At 43.3% G+C, this 20,478-nt stretch overlaps 1 protein-coding gene across 2 annotated transcripts in view; it reads left to right on the top strand.

Moving 5' to 3' along the window:
- Window positions 1–17,034, top strand: part of etv6 (ETS variant transcription factor 6) — a 29,227-nt gene extending 12,193 nt beyond the window's left edge. For both annotated transcript variants that reach the window (XM_082511180.1, XM_082511181.1), the window contains exons 3-8: window positions 8,009–8,173; window positions 11,147–11,281; window positions 13,867–14,490; window positions 14,628–14,770; window positions 16,190–16,290; window positions 16,417–17,034. In XM_082511180.1, the coding sequence (XP_082367306.1) occupies window positions 8,009–8,173; window positions 11,147–11,281; window positions 13,867–14,490; window positions 14,628–14,770; window positions 16,190–16,290; window positions 16,417–16,519 (1,271 nt within the window). In that variant the 3' untranslated portion in view covers window positions 16,520–17,034. The remainder of the gene's footprint in view (window positions 1–8,008; window positions 8,174–11,146; window positions 11,282–13,866; window positions 14,491–14,627; window positions 14,771–16,189; window positions 16,291–16,416) is intronic.
- The last annotated feature ends 3,444 nt before the right edge of the window (window positions 17,035–20,478 follow it).

The following is a 20,478-nucleotide window of genomic DNA, read 5'->3' as shown; positions in this document are numbered from 1 at the left end:
ATTTCATGTCTCAGCAAAAAGGCTAAGAGGTGAGCTGTCTCCAAAAAACTTCCATTGGCCTTCTTTTCTAGCTCTTAACACTTCAGAGAGGACCTTGTCCCTGGGGTTGAGCAGACTCCAAGGCTACAGTATTGAGTCTTATAATGGCCCCTCATGTAGTGAGTTGGCCCCTATAAACATAACCAGGCTCCTAGAAACTCACCTAGGTAGCAAGGACTACTGTTGGTGAGTCTCTAAGACTATGCAGTGAGTTCATCAGTGGAATGAGAGCCTACTTGGAAAGGCAGCCGTTGCTCGGTTATGTTTGTCACAAAGAAGAAAAGCATGCACACACCTACCAGGGAACACCCGCGTGGACATATATGCACCTTGCTTGAGGACAATAAACGCTTTCCCCCACCTTTGTGTAGTGTTGGCACAGGTTTCCTGCTTTTTGTGTTTTACCAGTACTTACAAAAAAAAAAAACCACAGCGGAGGATGGAAGCAGCAATAAACCCTAATGATTCGACAGACTTCAACTGTCACTAAAACTCATTAAGCTTTGCAGTGTGGAAAAAGACAAATTGCTCCAGATTAAATCAGTCAACATTAACGGTCACACAAAATGTAATCTGTGACTGGCCCTGTGTAGTTTGAGCTTTAACCCTCTGTCATTACTGAAACTGCTTTCAGGAGCGACAGGCTTGATGCAAACGACTCTGAGGTTTCGCAAATAGACACTGTCTCATTTTAAAAGAAGAAGGTATGCACTTTGCATTAGATATGATGACACGGATAAATCCTGCCCTCCCATTCTCCACATGCAAAGAAGAACAGGAGTAGTGTGCTTACAGGGTGTGTATGTGTTTCAGACAAGCATGAGCCTTTTGATTTAGTTAACAAACGTCTTTGAAGCTCCTGCATTTTCAAAAAAAAAAAAGAAAAGAAAAGAAGGGAGAGGGGAGGGAAAAAATTGGCTTCTGAACAAAAGGAAGAGTGGCAGTTGACGCTGAATTCAGGAACTAGCCTACAAGAGCCGGCTTGCTCCTGTGCTTAACAACAAACTATCAAAAACAGGCCGTGCTACTTCCTGGCCATAAAAAGTTTAAGTGTGATTGATGATCTGTTTTATGTTTGTTTTGACTGGATGGAGTCCAGTTTTGCTGGACGGGGACAGGCTTGTGCATGCCGGAGGAGGAAGCAGAGGATGAATATGAGAGGTGGTGGGGGTTGGTTCTCCTGGCTGAAAAGTAAAAGTGTGTGTGTGTGTGTGTTCGTTTGGAGGTGGATTTTTCCCTGCCGCACCCACCTGACAGGGAATTGATGTACGGTGCAGAAAGTGAGAGGGTGATGCAGTGTGTGTGTGTGTGTGTGTGTGTGTGTGAGAGAGAGAGGAGTAACTGAGAAAACGTGTCACTTCTATCCACATGTCCCTGAGTCAGGGTGTCAGGAGGTCACAACTAACCCGCCTCCTCCTTCCTCCTTCCTCCTCCTCCACTGTCTGGAGAAAGAAAACCTTTCCTCCATTGAGATAGCAAAACCAATATCCGCCTACTTCTGCTTTGAGAGAAAAGACAAACATTTACTGAAGAACTGAGTGACTAAGGAGCTCTGAGTTTAAGAGCAAAGTCCCAGCCTTACTGATGCGGTTGTACGTTCTTTTGTTGTTTATTTAGTTATAGTTCATCCAGGTCAGGCCAAGCTGAAATTCTCAGTCTGAGAAGTGTGTGTATCAGTTGTGTATTTTTGTATATATCTAGACTGTTGAAAGTCTGGAGTTTCTGACAGAAAATAATATCTGACCTGACTTTCAGATCCTACTATGACTCAAAATATAGCATGTAAGCAATTTGGTTCCAGTTTTACAAATGAAGAGAAAGGAAACAGGTCCCTCCAAAATGTGATGACGCTCGAACATGACTAAACACATTCAGTCAGCAGCTGTTTGTTAATTGTTTGGAATGAATGCATAAAACTTTTTAGAAAACCTTGGATCAATAAATAGCAACAGTTTTTTTTTTCTTTTCTATTCTCTTTTATTTTTCCTCTAATGGAAATTTTAAGTGAAACTGATTCTGGCATTCTCATACAGAGACTTGTATCTAGCAACCAAACTAGAAACGGGGAACACAAAATGTAACACAATAATGCTCCAAATTGAATTTAATTGTCCAAATATAATAACAGAAAGTGCTTGAAAATGCTAAACTTATGCAATGGATTTTCCTAAATGTGTTGTTGTTCTGTTCTATACAGTCATACCATGAATTTAACTACAGCATGTTTGTGTGTGAATGGTATTGGAATTTGTGTCCTATTTGGCGTAAGTTGTAACATTGTAATGTTTTACAATGTTACAAAAAAAATTGCAATAAGCTCATTAATTTCTCTTGCAGTGGTAGATTGAAACAAAGTAAAGCTAGCTCTCGCTGATCTGGTGCTCTAACACAGTACTTCTCCTCAGTAGGCTTTGGGCCAGTACTATAAAGCTGTAGCATTAAGTTTGACAAAGTTAAATTCAAATTTTAAGTAGAACTCTTCACAGTGGCAACACCCTTAACTCCGGGCAACAACACGGTTGTATTTACAGTCAGTCGCAGAAAGTTAATAGTGGTACGCTACTATTCAGAGGTTTTACACTATAAGTAAATAGTAGTTATGTTGAAGTCATGGTGCTTGAGAAAGCTTGCTAACAAAACAACAGCCATTAATGACAAAATGATAATCCTTTAAAAGACAGCTTAAGTGGCACAGCTGTGGGACAGGGGTAACAATCTGAAGCTTTTTCTTTTTAGCTAGTCAAGAAGAAAAAAAGAGACTGTTGTCAAAGTTTTTAGCCAGGTGAGAAATCCATAAGCAGGAGAGGCAGAAATGTGAGCGATGGTGAGACGCACACAGCTGATCTGTGATTCTGGACGGGACCTTTTAGCTTCGCAGCAGGACTGACCTCATTAACTCGTCTGGCTGAGAGGGGAAGCTGAGGGCTTCTGTACCGCAACAACGAAACAAGATACCAGTGATCTCATCCTCCTCTTCCCTTCATTCATCCCAAGCGCTCGTGAGTTGCCTTGGCAACTTGTGAGCTCCGTGTGTGTATGTGTGCGTAGTGAACATTAGCGGGGGCCTGAGAAACCACTGAGTAAAAATTATGTGTCATCAGAGAGGATTAGGAGCCCACGGTTTAGTCGAGGGTTTGAGATCCTGCTGCTGTCGTGCTTGAGGGTTTTACTCAGTGTAAACGCAAGCATACGCTCTCATGAAGACTGTTAACCTGAGATGCAGTCGGCAAAGGCAGGCCAGCGACAAGGGGGGCTGGAATTGATTTTCTTCCCGCAACAAATCTGTTAAAGATTCTCTGACAGAAAACAACCAAAAAGGACAAATTTATCGTCTCCAGATAGCGCGTGAAAGTATCGAAGGAACAGAATTTCAGGTTCAAAGCAGCTCTCTCCATTGCCATCCATTTTCCTTTCCACCTCTAAGTAAGCGAAGGATGTTTGTGTCTTAGCGTTTCCTGTCCTGTTTAGAATCAGTTCCTGTCTACATTACACGGATATGAGATGCACAACAAGATCCTGAAAATGAAACTTGAATGTGACTCAGAAATTATCCATGTTGAAAAAACATCAAAGTGTTCTTTTGTCAATTCAATAAGCATAGAAGACAGAAACATGAGAGACAATGATGACTGTGAATGATCTGCAGCTCGGAGAAGCTTTGGAAAACTAAACCAGAAACTGGTACAGTTAAAAACATCTCCAGTAAGACTCGATTAATGAATTGTTTGGCTCATATAAAATCCCTGCTTTGGTTATGTGAGCATTAATTTGGCAGGACCACCTTTCATTCATGTCCCAATTTTCTTATAAAGTCATTTTGGCTCAGCCTGTACTGCTCTGTTTAATACTGCTATGATACTTCTTGCCTTCTCTTTGATATACATAAGTCTTACTGTGAATTAACAACAGCTTTCATTAGTTACCTGGTCCCATTTGTGTAATCCATCAGAATCAAATAACTTGTGTTGAATGAAATCCTGACTCTATGACATGGATAATATCCCCCATAAAACCTAATGGGCATCTAAATAGGAAGTGATGACCTCAGAAATAATATGTAAATGTGGAACCAGTAGTACTTGACATCTAGGCTTTGGCTTCATCCCCAAAGGGTGGAGAACCTTTCACAGTCAGCTTGCTGAAGAGATGGCGTTGCAGCTTTAGATGTATGTTGCAGTGAGGGAATGCTGTTTGACACAGACTGGCTGTAGCTTGTTTGATTTACTTCATTTTGGTGGCACATATTTGGTGTTTCATACACTTTGCTGCTTTAGTTTGTATTATTTCTTATACATTTTTATGATATAGGTTGATTGGTGTCAAAGACCTTTATTGGCAAATAAACCTATGTATCCAGTATATATGGTGTGGAGACTCCTTCTTCATAGCTTCTCAAACTCTGTGGCATTCTGGATTTTTGCTTTTTTTGTGTTGTAAGCTGATCAGTTTGTAGGCTTCTGCTCATCCTTTGCTCTTTAGGGATTGGTTATAGATCGTTAGTCCAATTTGGATCTCGGGGAGCTTCCTGGCCGTGTACCCAAATGTTAGTTGGATCATCTCTGAGCTACTTGCTGATTGCTTTTGCTTTGTAACATGGTGCTCCATCCTGCTGTAAAATGCACACAGTTTAAAGCTTGTCACCGACTTGTTGTAAGGACCTTTTTAGTCTCACCATGACCGTACATCCTCAGAGATCAGTACAGAGCAACGCAGAGCATGCATATGACTTTAGGACTGACTATGATGTCCGGCTCTGGGAGCTCCTTCTCATTAACTGCATCGTATCTGTTTCCTGTTTGCTTGGCCTTCTTCTCTTATGTCTTTGTTTAGTCCTCTTGTTTTTGTAGTTTTATCTGCCTTATGTTTTTTTTTTTTTCCTCGTCACCTTTTCACACACAATCCACTGCTGTTCTCTCTGCTCTTTGCTTTCTGTTTCCACTCTCCCTTTTTTTTCTCCATGCTGCTGCTGTCTGTTAATAAGCCTCCCGGCATTGCTCTCTAACCTTACCGCAGGAAGTTTCCTGTGCTGAAACAGAGCCCACGCTGGATTGCTTCCTGGCAAAGTGCGTTGTGGGATGCGTGTATTTGGGCCCCCTTCTTCCGTCTTCTCCTCCCTTCTGCTCCCTTTGCTGCTTCCTCCTTTGGGCTCTGTGCAGATGGCTGAGGCCGGCAGACCGGATCTCGGAGGGGTTTTGGCAGAGCAGCACCTCTCTCCGGCCCTGGAGAGAGCATACCACAGCCATGACCTCGTGACCTTGGCTGCACTGCTGCCCGCCTCGGCTTCACTGCTCTCACAAGCCAGCCACGAGGGACAAACTTACAGCTGGTGTATGCAATGCGGATGGCAGTCTGCTTCATTATTGATATGAAGTCCATGACATAGTATTTTAGTGGATTCTAGCTCCATCTCTGCTATGTTATCCATTACTAACAATAATTTACAGTGGGAAGATATGATAGCATTTTACATCAGCTTCAAAGGACGAAAGTGACATATTCATTGTCACACATACTTCAGGCAACAGGAAATGTAGCCTCGCTAAGATTTCTGCTGTGAGCCAAGAAGCAGCTCCTATGAAAAACGCAGAGACCAAGTAAGCAAGCATAAGAAATACAGTTTCTTATCTGCCCACCACTAGCTCCTGTGTTGGTGAAACACCTGTATCACATTCCCTGACACTTTCGTGGGATGCCCGTTGACAAGCTGAGGGTCAGAGCTTGACAGGCTGTGTGCAGTGCTTCAGATAACCTAGGGCTTCCCGGGCCTTATCTGAATACAGAGGTCTAGAAGGGAAGGCAAGAAATAGGAAGCTGACAATCTAGACAGGGTTTCATTTTATATTGATTGCTCTCTGTGAAAACTTCCTTTGTTTGACAGGCAGGGGGGGGGGAGCTAAAGTGGGGTGGGGGTGGCTGGCTGAAAGTGAGCACTAGGTTCCTATTACTTGTGTGACAATGACATTGGCGGCCCAAGATAACAGCTGTCCAACTCCCAGAGGAAGTGTTTGAGGCTGGGTGATAAGTGTGATGTAAGAAATGAGTAGTTCTGCTCTGTGTGGGTGTCGTGGATGTTCTGATCGGACAGTGTTGAAAGTCTGTGTTTGTGTGTTTCTATCCTTGTGAAAGAGAAGAGGCGAGCCTGAGTCATACAGTAACTCATTGGGTTACACCAACAGTAGAAAATGATATGAGGTGGCAGGATCTGTGTCCACTGAAATAAATATGGGTCAGTTTGTGTGCGTCCTGTTATGTGTCTTAAAAATAATCACAGAGGCTAAATCAGCCTCAGTACTCAGAAACTGGTGTTAATTTACTGTGATAACACTTGATCGAATCTCAATAACACAGCAAAGCGTATTGGCATAAGCTACAAAACCTGTGTGTTGTTTGCCTATGTAGATTATATTTATGGGAATTTGGTCAATCGGTGTATTTTCTAGAAATATTTCTAATATCTCGAGTCTGGATTTTCCTAAGACTGTTAGAGGAACAGCTTCTAAAATAGTTTCTCATGCTTCAGCTGCAGTGGTTGGTAGTCGTTTAAGTTAAACTGATCCGCTTCTTAAGGGTGATGTCATGAGCCATTTCTGGGTCCAAATGCCCTTGAAGCAAACAAGGAAGGAATGGGCAGCGAGAGAATTTATGAGGCTTAGCGGTGGAAGTTAGCAGTACTGACAAACATTTGTAAAAGCATTAAGTAACCTATAACATGAAATAGTTCAATTTCAGTATATATTTGTTTTATCATTTCGCTAGCCAGCGTATTATCCTTACTTAGGTGGTTTAAAAAAAGCAAATTTCCATATAATTTAATTCTTACAGTAAAATTCAGACTTAATGAAAACATTTGAGCAAGAGGCGGTTTGCTTTTTAATTCAGTCTCTTCTTGAGCTTTTTGAAGATCGCTATGCTTTGAGTTAATGTATCATCCTTAGCTTTGAATTTAGCAATGGTAGTTTCTGCTTGTAGCTGGAAGCATACATCTGTATTGCATTCTAGGTAAGCGAAGTAAGTCCTACAACATCACAAACTACAGAAATATTCATCCTTTCTGTATAGTCTCACCTTTATTTTCATCGGGATTCTTTGTTTAGCGATCTAAAGGCTAAGTTTCAACCACAAGAAAAGCTCCCAGCAGATGTTTAGCTCCAGTAAAGTTAGCGCTACCTCTGCAGCAGCTATGATGTTAAAAATCAAATAACTCTGTACGGCTTTCAAGTGAGGCCGAGCTTTCGGTCAGATATTTTACATTTTTGCAGTCTTCTCTCATCTTTCTTCATCGGTAAAGATGCAGATGTTTTCCTCCTCTTCCCCCAGCAGTGAAAGAAACATTTGCAAGCGAGGAGGAAGAAAAACAGATACTGCCGTTCCTGTTTCGCCTGCTCTTTTCCCTCCATGTGCCCTTGTCCTTTTATACACAAACTAATAAACTGTCTGTCCTCTGATGCGCCTGTCTGGAGTTCGGAGAGCAAAGAGCAGGACAGATCAGAACAGATCAAATAAAATAAGTCTGACAGTCTTTCTGCTCTTCCCTTCCTACCTTTTTTCCCATCCCTGAGTCATTCTGTATTCTCCCCCTTAACCTATCATCTTCTAATCTTTTATTCTAACCTCCTCTCCCTTTCTGATGGTCTCCTCCTTCATCTTTTTTTCTTTATCTCTACTGCCGTTCCCGTAATCACTCCCTCCTTTTGGCTTTTATCTCCACTTCCTCAATATCCTTTTTAGTGCCTCTGCCTCCTTCCTTCCTATCCCCCTCCTTCCCCTCCTCCTTTCCTCCCTAACCCTGTCTCCCCTTCCCCCCTCCTTTCCTTCCTGCCTTTCCTACTTTCTTCCCCCCACCCTCACCACCACCAGCACCATCACCACCCACATCCTTATGCTGCTTCTTCACTGAACTCATCTTTGTTTTCTTCCGTCCATTTTATTTCTTCTTTACCTAATCCTTTCTTTTTCTTTCCACCTCCAGGTCTGCAGCCAGTCTTTTGGAGCAGGGACGACGTGGCCCAGTGGCTACGATGGGCTGAGAAGGAGTTTGCCCTGCGCCCGATCACCAGCGGTTCTTTCCAGATGAATGGCAAAGCCCTGCTGCTGCTTACCAAGGAGGACTTCCGCTACCGATCCCCTCCCTCTGGTACCTCTCTTTCTACACGCTTTTATTTCTTTTTTCCGTTTTGAGGTGCAGTCTAAGCTCGGAAAACTGGAAACATCAGTGAAATGTTTAACAAATGAGTCACTTAGATGGATTCCATTAGATATTTGTGTGCTCCAACTAGAGCAGGACTCACTCTGGAAACAGGGATTGGGAAGAAAGAGCGATCTTAGACGAAAAACATGAGACTATTCTTTCGTTAGACAAAAATACTGACACAAAATAGGAAAAATGACTACAAACAAGCAGTCAATGAACATGCTGAAGTGTAGTTTTGCAGTGTTTGGCTCGACTGACCCTGGTTTGCCATTCAAACCGGCAGTAAAGATAATTGTATATGAAAAGTGATGCTACTGCATAGATCATTACATCCTTTTAAGAAAATCACCTAAGAGGACGCTTTGAGAGCACGTCCTCTGCCAAGGTCGATGCCCTATTTCACACAGGGAAGTAGAAGAGGGTTGTTCCACATCTCCTCCAGGGTTCACGAAATTCAGCCTGCTAGTTTTTGCGTAATCCTGGCGACAAACACGCAGACAAACAAAGCTCTCGTGTTGGCAGAGGAATAAAGTCAGCTGGAGCAGGGGATGAATGGTAGCAGGGCGAGGTGACAGTGGAGGGAGGCAGCTGTTACAGCAAAGCTGCTGAAGGGGGAGGAAGTAGGAGACGGTTGATCAGGAAGTACAAGGCAACCTCAACTGTCACCCCGGCAACGCCAGCGGCCAGGCGCATAAAAATAAAACAACAGTAAGTGTTTTCCCCTGACAGAGTTGGAGATTTTACTCAATCGCTCAAGGATGAAGTACGGGATGTGTGATTTGGGTCAGGATGATGAGCAGGCTTGCAATGCAAAAGATATTGTGGATAATATTTAAAGTAATTCATTCGTTACATTAATAAATACTTAATTAGGTAATTTATGTGGACAAATATAAAAGATTCATTTATTAATTTTAATTTAGTTTGTTCTTTTTCTACATTTTTTTCTTTCCCTTGGGTTTTTTGGGGATCTGTATATCAGTGGGTTTGGTCCACTCTGTATAAATTATACTATTGATCACCTGAGTCACGTCTAAATAAGCTGGTTTAAGTAACAGTTGCTCTGTTCAGAATATATACATCCCCCTTTTCCTTTTAAAGGATACTGAATGTTGTCAGTGGCTCTGGTTATAGAGGGATGAGAACCAGCTGACAGCTGCTGTCGGGCTCGTATCAGGATGTTTCAGCACTATGCAAAATGTTCACATCCTGTCGAGAAATCGAGGTCTGGGAAATACGTGGAAAATAAGATTCATCATCATTACAGGTTTTGCATTTTTTTTCTTCCTTTTCTTATGTGACGCTGTGATCGTGGTGTTGGATGGTTTCAGGAGCTACACACACACACACACACACACACAGCGATAAGACTGATCATATTTCTGTACAAGTGGTTGTTCAGTCGTGCTCTCACTGTAAACGTCAGTTTAGGGAACAGAGCACATTTTTTGGCTAGTGAAGTATCCATTTCCTCCTTCGCGACTATAAGGGTGCTGTTCCCATCAGTCCCTGCTCTCTGCGTATTTCTCTTTTGTAGACGCTCTAAGAATAGAACATTAAAATAATAGCCTAAGTTTTTTTTCCTGGAATGTTAGAACCTGTTACGATTGCAGTGACATGTTTGGACTTGAAAACACCTATTGGGAAACCTGAAACAGTAAAGATAGTTCTCCAGGATTCCAATGTAAGATGGCAAGACAGTTGGGCAATTTCTAGTTGGCTTTTTGGGATGATTTTGTTATTTTAATGGTTTAATGAACTGCCTTTTATGCAGTTTAAACCACAAATAGGCGATTTCCTCGCACATCTCTGCAGAAATATGTGCAATCACCAGTTGTAATGGTACCAAATGTCATCACGTACCCCTAACACTTTTTGCAGTTTCTTTAGTTTGCTGGTATTTGTCATTCATCGTGTACAGTTTGTAGTTTTCAGACAGAATCCAAAGCTGTGGTTTTAAAGCAGCATATTAAATACAGAATCAAAGCAAACACCAGGAAGCAGGAATTTTCCCCACGGTGTAAGTCGGTGCCACAGAACCAGAAAGTGAGAACTGAAAGGGGTGTGTGTGTGTGTGTTTGTTTGTGCATGTGTGTTTGCCATCACTTCCTTTATGAGAATCATTTCCTCGTTCTCAAAGCCTTTGAGATAGTGTATGTGTGGAGGCAGTCCTCTGCTAGAATCACATCCACTGTACCTGTGCTCATTTGTTAACAGTGTAAATATTTTGGGAGCGGAGCTGTTGCCGTCGGTGTTCGGACAAGAAAAACAGCTGTAAATCATTCAGTGAACTTCCTGCTCGAGCTTTGTGCCTGGTGTCGCCACTGCAATATAACCACTTAAAGGAGGACACCAGGGTCATATAGACTCATGGCTCATTTACTTTTGTCAACACATACGGTAGTTGTCGTTATCTCCTAGATGTCCTGACGCTTTAAGCACTGTAGGTATTTGGATTTGTCGAGCGCATTTTCTTGTTTAACAAATCCAAACTGCTCCCAGAGAGTTTCTCTTGTGAAACTAAATGTGCTTCTCATTTGACTAAGCTAATAACTGCATTGTAATGTTTTATCTGCACTGTGGAAGAAAAAATACTTCTGTAAGAGGAAACTGACTGGGTAGGGTCACCCGATAGGGAACTTACAATTCTATACCCTCTGGGTCATCGGGGTACGGTGTTGAATATCGAGGAAAACGTTTTTCTAGGAACAAACAAAGTGCTAGGCTGCTGTATCGTAGAAGCACCTCTCTAAATTTATTCCATTATTGCTCAAGTTCCACACTCCCTGGAAAGCAGAGAGGAGAAGAAGAAGTGGAACTTGAGTCTGTGATGCCAATGCTAATTTGGCCTATTATGCAGGGGTAAAACGGCTACCAGGAGACGCATGGTAACCTCTGACCTTTGCATCTCTGCAGGGGATGTCCTGTACGAGCTGCTGCAACATATCCTGAAGCAGAGGAAGTCTCATGTGTTTTATCCGTCTGCTTACTTCCCTGGGAACTCCTTCCATTCGCTGCCTGAAAGCGCTGTGCAGCACCTGAAGCTCGAAGGTCAGTCCAGTAAACACTCCCCCGCCCCCTGTTCATGCATACATCACATGCATTTGAAAAGTTAAAAAAAACCAAAACAATAATGCATTCTCATTACAGCAGCTTGTCTGCATTACCTTTTTTTTTTTTTTTGCTAATAGTAAGCAAATTTATTTAGAGTGCGCTTAAATAACATAATTCCAATACGGAGCTGGTGTGCTGCATTTTCAGTTTTATTGTATAAAGATGTCAGATGTCATGATAGATGGTGATGCTTGTGCCCAAACGGTCATGTGATATGAAAAATTAGAAAATATGATGGAATGCATAAATAACTAGCTGCTGAAATGTCCAATTAACTTAAAACAATTCATGCATGTACAATTTATGTACATGTTTTATATAAATAAATGATTTCCGAGCACCCTTACAGTCATTGTCAGTGTCACGAGTAGAAGTATAAACTCTTATCCAATTCAGAGTTGTGGTGCGGCTGGACTATCCTGCTTGTCTGAGCGCTGGTGTGCGCTCTTGCCAGTCTGTAGCAGGTCTAACGCAGAGAGAATATTCATGCTCACATTCACACCTGTGAAAAGTTTAGAATCACAGTCACTCTAACATGCATGTCTAATACCCAGAGAGAAACATAAATATACTCATTCATTTGCTCTTTAAAGCTTAAAATAGTGCCGATACTATTAACAATTACACCGTACAATAAATATGACAACTAATGTTTAAACTGTTCCCAAAAATTTCTGTCCCCTGTCAGACACTTTGTTTCATGTTTGGGTAATAACACAAAAACGTTGCGATCCACAGCAGCTACATTACCACTGTAGTTAATGCGAGCCCAATTTGTCACAACAGCATCTTAACAAACTCTTAACACAACTACAAGCTGAGATTTTTAAATGATGTTTATCCCGATAAAGGCTGAAATAATATATGTTAATGTAAAATTGTCTTTACACTAATTTAGGAAAAGGTGGCTTCGTAGACTTAGCTGCCACAATAAGAACGAATAGTTACAATGAAACTGTGATTGTAACTCATTTGTTTTGCTGTGATAACGAATCAAACATAAACTGAACTAACAGTTGTACTTTTCACATCTTCGTTGACACTGAGTAATCACTCCGTGTGGGCTGGATAGAGCAGATGAACTCTTAAACCAAGTAACTGAGATAAGACCTTCTTTAACAGCAACAACCACTTTTGAAGTTGCGAATGAAGCTGCTCATGAGAGTCAAACAAAGATCGTTGTGCCATTGTTTGACTTTTTAAGAAATAAAGTGCATATTATCTTAAAATAGTAACAGTTTGTTGGAAACAGCGCTGACATTATTATAAGTAATGCATCTTTGTCTCCATAATAAATCATATTTCTGTGTATCAGGCTACATAAACCCACGTCATTAGACCAATAACACAATTATTGCAAAAAGTTTTTTCCTTAAAAAGGCAACACTGTGAAACCGAACAAAACAAGACTGAATCTGAATGAAAATATCTTAGAATTATTCTGCTACAGATTACGTCTGCCGTTGTCCTCTATGACGCACCGGCGCTTTTACTCGACACCCTGCTTTGTTGAAAACAAGGAAGTAATAATCATGTTCGAGTGGATACCTGAGACTGTTTTCTGGCTCTGATCTGAGGAAATGTGACACACCAACAATGAGATGGAGCCGTAACTTCAAATGTTGACAGTAAAACCTGCTCTACAAGGAAATGCAGCTTTATTTAAACAATAAAGCACACCGAACGCTACAGGCAGACTGCTTTCTGCAGCTGCCTTCCTTGTCTCAGGTTCCACCACAGATATTTGAAAATCAGAGCAAAATTCAAAGAACAACAGGAGTATGAGTTGTGGCAATTTTTTGCCCAAAATGCCTCAAAAATAAAAACACTAGGCATGCTCATCCAAAAAGTAGAATATTAGTGACACCTAGTGTTTTTGTTTTCGGACTTGTGTGACGCTCGTGATCAGCACCTTGTAGCTGGCTCGCTGTGGTGATAAATCACAGCAGCAGGAAACAAGTTACATGACTATAAAAATATGAAAAGAATTTCGTGCTTTGCAATCTAAACGTTCTCTTCATACTGCTGTTTGTTTCCGGTGAAAGCCAAGCTGGGCATGCACACGAACAGTAGCATCAGAACATTCACATTTTAATATAAGCCAACATCACGGCCCTTAAGTCAGTACAAGTTATGAAAGATTTTAATATTGATAGTGAGTTGAGACTCTGAGAGGGATGCTGTCGTCTTTGAGACCAGATTTAGTCCAAGTGTCACCTTCTGTGTTGTATGTCTCTGCTCAGTGACTGCTGGCCTCAAATAAAGAGCAGTGTTTAGTTTGGTGCTGGCACACCTGTAAGGTAAACACTGGGAGTCATATAAACCTGCTGGCTCTAGGGAAATGAAAGATTTGGTGTTGAGATTCAGATTCTTGATTGTTCTTCTTTGTGTAAATTAATCGAGCAACATGTAGAATATCCAAAATAGAATTTCCTGCCGTATGCTGATCAATTTCCAGCTTACGTTCTAGGAGACTGTTCTGGGTTTACACATTTATTACACTCTGTAAACTGTGCTCTCAGAAACGGTACGACGGGGACCACGTGGTACAGAACCCATCCCCCAGCATCCACCAACCATCGAACTGCGGCACCGCTCCCGCTCGCCGCACCACCCGGCCCCGCGACGATCACCCACCGAGCCGAACCACCCTCGCCCCGCCAATGAGGACTCCCTGCAAACCTTCTCCCAGCTGCCCGACAGCAATCACCACCTGCCGGAGGAAATGTACCCGTTGTCGGTGTCCCCGGCTGCACCCAACGGGCGCTGCGCTACACCCAGAGAAGCCCCCTGTCCAGGCAGCCCTGGGGGCCAGGAGGCAGGCCCTCCTCGCGTTATCCAACTCATGCCCAGCGCCATCATGAACCCTTTGCTCCTCAGTCCAAGCAGGAGTGGCGGGGCTGCTGGCATGGACTTCAGGCACAACCGCGGGGGACCCCTGTCTCAGGTGACGCTGGAGAACGGCCGTGAGGGGAAAGTCCACGGACACCATCATCAGCTAGCCCAGCAGCACCAACAGCAGCATCAGCAGCAACAACAGCAGCAGTTACTACAGCAGCAGCAGGAGGAGGCGCTCTACAGGAACCACGTCATCATGCCCGTGTCTCCTCCAGAGGAGCAGCAGATGCCCATCGGGCGGATAGCAGGTAAGATTTAGCGGCGACGGAGCCGAGCATCAAAGCTGCGTGAGGCGGCATCTGTGGCAGAAACCTTGCATGGGAACTTTTTCAGAGAATCTGCTGATAGCGGCTCACTCTGTCTTTTCCCTGTTGGGTTCTGGCAGACTGCAGGCTGCTGTGGGACTACGTCTACCAGCTCCTTTCAGACAGCAGGTACGAGAACTACATCCGCTGGGAGGATCCGGAGAGCAAAGTCTTCCGCATCATGGACCCCAACGGCCTGGCCAGGCTCTGGGGGAATCACAAGGTACATACACACACGGGCTCTAGGTGTTCAGTGGTTATGTGCAGTGCATATAAAAGAGCAGCACAACAGAAGGGACTTTTTATCGTCATTCCTACAACCATAAAGCTGCACTAACTCATTTATTCTTATAAAACATCAGGACAGAGACTTGATTAACTAAGCACCTTAATCACTGAATAGTGAACTTTTGTTTTTTGGGGTTTTTTCCGACAATTTTGTCGACTTGTTTCAGTTTTATAGTCCTAACAAATGTTTCCTGGCACAACAGATGCTTCTTTTCATCACTCTGGTAGAAATGCTGATAGGATGTAAAGTTGAGTGAAATACAGCAGCTCAGTGTAAACACAGACACACTGATGGATTTAGTGTTTCATCTGTCTTAGCTGTAAGGACACTACCTGTGTGTTAGCCAGGCTTTGTGATGAATTAAATCGGTGATGTCAGTGTCAGTGATTCGGTCGAGTTATGCCGAGAGAGCCAATCTCTCCACGGTGTCCTGGATCTCATCTATGGTGTCCTCCTAGTAGGACATGTCTTAAACACCCCACCTGGAAGTGTTCAGGAACCACCTCAGCTGGCTCCCTTCGAAGGGGAGGAGTAGAGGAACTAGTCCGAGAAAGATCATTTCCTCTGTGATCTTCTTCCAGTCAGAGTGGCAGGAATGTAGCTCAACCTGTAACTCAACAACTTCCCTTTCACGCTCAACTGTCTCTTCACCACAGTAAGTGATGCAGACGCAGCGCTAGAGTCGTGCAGCTTGTGCTTTTATGTGCTGAGTGAAAACACAACATTAGAAGAATAACACCAGTATTTGTGATAAAACACTACTTTAGTTTTGTTAATTTTGGCCAACAATTAAGATGAATTTGTGCTTTAGCAGATGTGATCCTGCTGTAGAGCGCCCCAGCTCTGCAGTGCAGGACAAGCTTTTAGCTAATGGAAGACCGGTTAGCAACACGTGTCTAAATGTTAGCTCCAAAGAGCAGGTGCCGTCGCACAAAGACAAACATGGTGACTGAAAATGTTCCAAAAACATTTTGAGCTCTGACACTGAAACCACAACTACGTGAAGCGTCAAAGGTTTTGTGCATACAAAAAAGACCTTTTGATGGCTTGATTTTCTGGATGATGGGGATTCCAGTGCCCCTCAGGTGTATGTTGTTTGTTTGGCCTCTTGTTTGGTTGTGTATCTCCTACCTCCTCCTGCCTGCTGGTTGTGTAAATTAATAATTATTTGCTGAAACATTAAGCACGCTATACAGCAAACAGGATCTTGCTGTATAGGTCTTTTCAGCTTTTGTGGACTTTTACTGACACCAAGTGGCCAAAATAAATGTTGCTCTTAAATTAAGGTCAGGTCCCCTCACTGTCACACTGACAGCGTTGCTCATGACGCTCCTGCTGTTTTAACTCTTACAGAACAGGACCAATATGACGTACGAGAAGATGTCGCGAGCACTGAGACACTACTACAAACTGAACATTATCAGGAAAGAGCCTGGCCAAAGGCTTCTGTTCAGGTACATCATCTTCTTTTCAAACTTGTCTCGCTGCTCCAAACCGTTATTTACTTTTTGAGTCATCAATAAAACAAAAGAAAACAGGATTTTGAATAATTTGCTGAACTTGCCTCGTCTGTGCCACAGATTCATGAAAACCCCTGACGAGATAATGAACGGACAGACGGACAGGCTGGAGCACCTGGAGTCCGACACAGACGAACAAATCTACATCAAGGAGGAATGCTGAGGAACTCTGGGAAAGCGAGTCCATAAACTGCTTACTACTACTACTACTTCTACTATTACTACTACTACAGCCGCTGATGCCTTTCAGAAGCAGCTCGAAAAATCAACATTGAAATTAAAGCGTGCACAGGTGTTCAGTGGTGTCATTCCTACAGGGAGAGGCATGAAATGCAGTCTTTCCTGACATGGCCTTAGGATGATATTAACCTGGGGAAAAAAAGAAAAAAAAAAAAACAGCATCGGGTGTTTTCGGATCTTTCGGATGGACTGAACTGAAAGGTCTCTCTTTTAAGTGTTTCCTTCTCTTTCCGAGCTGCAAAAGCCAATCACTTTGTGCTTATGTCACTGTTTGATCGTTTTTGTCTCCTCACATGCATTATACAAAGGAATTTTGCTGTTTCTAAAAAAGAAAAAGAAAAAAAAGAATGAAAGAAAGAAATTTGTGTGTGAGTGTGTGTGTGTGTGTGTGTGTGACCGGAATGTTTTCACCATGGAATAAACAACTTTTTGATCAGAGATGTGCTCTATGTGATTTCTCTCGGGGTGTGTTTGTAAGTGGAGTGCATCACATATCCACATGATGGCAGTAGTGGACAACTTTTGCTGGCGGAAGCCTCGGCATGTGGATGGATGTCTGCAGCAGATCAACACTTCAGTGAGTGGAACAGACGCCCGAAGGCTGTTTTCTGTGTTTTTAAGTGCACAAGGTTAAATAGGGGACGGACAGGTGGCACGTGCCTGAGAATCTCTAGCTTTTCATTGGCGTTATTGATGACCTGGCCCGGGTGTGTAGTAACGAAAGCAACCAATCCCTGATTAGTCATCATTTATAGTTTCTGCTTCACTCCTTGAACTACTTTTGGATCACACTCTCACATTCTTCTCGCTTTCTGTCTCCTAACATATAATTGCAGCAGCTTTGAGCCTCGCCTTTATGAATTATGAAACACGCGTGTTGTGGGTTCCCCACATTTGTGTTATTGTTTTCAGCTTTAAAAATACCATTTTAAATGATCACCCATTCTTTTGTGACTTTTACGTCAATAGCGGTAATCCGATTACTGTAACGCTACCAGCAGAGGTAGCGGATGCGCGCCGTGCGCTCTGGAGTCTCCATAAAAGTTAGTGCGCACGGAGCGGAGCTGTCAGACTGCGAGGAGACGCGGCTGAGCAAAGACTGTGGGCTGAAGTGACTAATGGGATCCACCTCACTCCATCTGAAGAGTGCGAGCTGATATCACGGGTGATTATCACCCGTCTAATGCGCACAACAGGACCCATTTGAACCTAATAAGACAGCTGTGCAGGCTTTCGTCGGGTTTGTGGACTATCGGGATTAAAACAAAGGGTTTGGATTCAGGAGACTCACCTCTGTGGTGGATGAGGTGCCATCACCGCTCTTTTAAAAAGACGAATAATCGAAAGCAATAAGCCTGTTCGAGTTCATCCGGAGGGGCAAGACAAGCCACCACTCCCGTCTTTTTTTTTTTTTTTTTTTGGTTTGTTTTTTTTCCCCCAGGACGCAAATGTCTCCAGAGCACAGGGACGTCACTGGATTGTAACACCAGCAGCCTCGCCGATGGTTTAATAGGGCGTTAAAGTGCGGGAAGGGAGTGGGACAACTACAGGTAAGAGCCATGCAAGCCGTCATTCACGGCCCTGGGTGGGTGGCGGGAAGACTCGCCGATCAGCGCGTAAAAACCACTCAAGTGTCGCATTTGTCCAATCGAGCCTCTCCCCATTAAAAATAGTCATATTTGCATTGCCCCCCTAATAACCAGAAAATACATTTGGATCTATTTTTTGCTCTAATTGCAGTAACTCCTGAAAAAGAAAGTAGAAGAGTCGGGCTTTAGGAGGTGCAGTTTTCTCATTGCGAGTTTAGCGGCAGTGACTGACAATCAATTCAGTTAATTTCACTACCTCAAATCGATGCCGCCTCACTGGGAGTCCTGGATATACAGCAGTGTAGAGCAGGCAGAGGTGACAGTCTAGCTTCACTCAGTCAATAAACGGTAGTCTGCACTGGAGTCTGGAGCAGAGGATCCTGGACCTGGGGTCATGCTTGTGTGCTCTGATTTTAGTGCAAGTAAGAAACTTCGTATGTATATAAGACTACAGATGTGAGTGGACTCATTTTATCAGCTTGACCTCCTGTTCTGAGGCTAACGTGGTTTCACCAGAAGCAAATAAACCCTGTGATGATGAAATGGTGTGACACAGTGGCTGGAGGTTCACATGGGCTCCCCGTCTGCTGCTGCCACTAGACGTGAGGTTTTCATTTCCAAAGTGAAACAGGAAGCAGCTAGAGGAATAAAACCTGATGAGATGGAGTCTAAGCACACACTGGCCTGATGTAAAAACAACTTTTAGGAGCACGTTTTTAAAAAATAATTATCAGACAGCTTCCTTAAACAGCAGAATTTCACCTGTTTTTGTAACTGTATTTCCAAAATCATGTGCCACAATCCAACTCACTTTTTTTTTTATTGAAATGGTTTTAAAATGCTTCTAAAGGTTAAATAACTCCTCATGATGATCCAAGCTACCTTTAAATTAGTGTGGAGCCCTCTTTCAGTTGCTGTCTTCCTCGTCTTACCCTCCCCATCCCCTCGACCTTTATTTCGACATCACGTGTCCGGGTAACTTGCCACTCCACCTCTCTCTCGACCTTTATCCAATTACAACGTTTAGCTTTAAAAACGCTACATGAAACAACGCTAAAGCTCCAGTTACTGTCAGCAGCTTCATGTTTCCATATCTAATACCAGCCACTCTTCACAATCCCTGCTGGATAGGATTAATAGATTAAAAAATAAGCTACAGATCCACATAAAAGTACACAAATCTAAGTAACTACATGCTCAAACGCATGAAACTATGTTTTCAAATATAGCTGCGGCTACTTTTCATATTCCAGTTTAACATAAACACGATGACCTTTTGAGATCTTTTCTTTCTGATGTGGCCTCTTGGAGAAAAACTGTTTGTTTTCCACGTGAAGAGAGACTTTTCCCTCCCTATCTGGAGGAGCGCTGCACCTAAGTTGGGAACCACTGATCTGAACAAACACACAGTGTATGAAGTAGTTCAGTCTAAGTGGAACACGTAGAATAAATCTTCTGTCTCGTTTCCTTCCACTCGGAGCATTTGCTTGGAATATTTTTATGTGAGTGTACTGAATAAAGGGTCATACTCCCTCTTCCACCACTGCTGTGTCTCAGCACAGGGCTGGAGCAAACCACACTATGACATCATCTGGCAACTAATAGCGACTTCTTTTTTTTTTTTTAGCAGCCAAACTCTTCTTCCCCTCAGAAAAAGAACTGGCAGCCCCAGCAGTCCGCAATTAGCTGGAAGCATTAGCAGCAGCTCCTCCGGCGTGAACGATGAGCTTTAATGGCTCTGAGCTCGCCTGGCTCAGGTCAAACCGGGCCCCCTCCCTCGGTCCAGCTGGGCGAACTGGTGCCGGATGCCTGGCCAGCACCGGCGGATCGGCCAATGTCACCTTTTAGGGGCAGGTCACACAACCTCGTCCTGGCTCTGCCTGGCCATTGATCCGAAGCAGTGACACTGAGGCTTCATGGTCCGCTGCTCCTCGCCAACCAGGCCGACCCAGCACTGCCGCCGAACAGCTGTGACGGGCAACACACAAGCATCAGCGGGAGGTGGGGGCTGTCTCTGAATTAGCCTGGAAACTTCTTTTTCTTTGGGGGTTTTAGTTAGAGAGTAAACAGGAACTGCACAAATCAAGTGCACCATGATGGAAGATGTCTTGATTTGAAGTCATACCAAAGTAATAAAATCCAAGCAGCACAAGATCCCTCGGGCCTCTTTCAGAGTGATGTGCTCCTGATTCATTCATTAAAATCATTTTTTTGACCCCATGCCTGCGAGGCACGCTATTGACCACCCTGTTAGACTCTTTCCAATGACTAGTTCTATAAAATAAAGACTTTC

Source organism: Aulonocara stuartgranti (assembly GCF_965226115.1).
Source record: "Aulonocara stuartgranti genome assembly, chromosome: 17".
In the NCBI taxonomy this organism is placed as follows: Eukaryota; Metazoa; Chordata; class Actinopteri; order Cichliformes; family Cichlidae; genus Aulonocara; species Aulonocara stuartgranti.
This window is presented reverse-complemented; position numbering and strand designations above follow the sequence as displayed.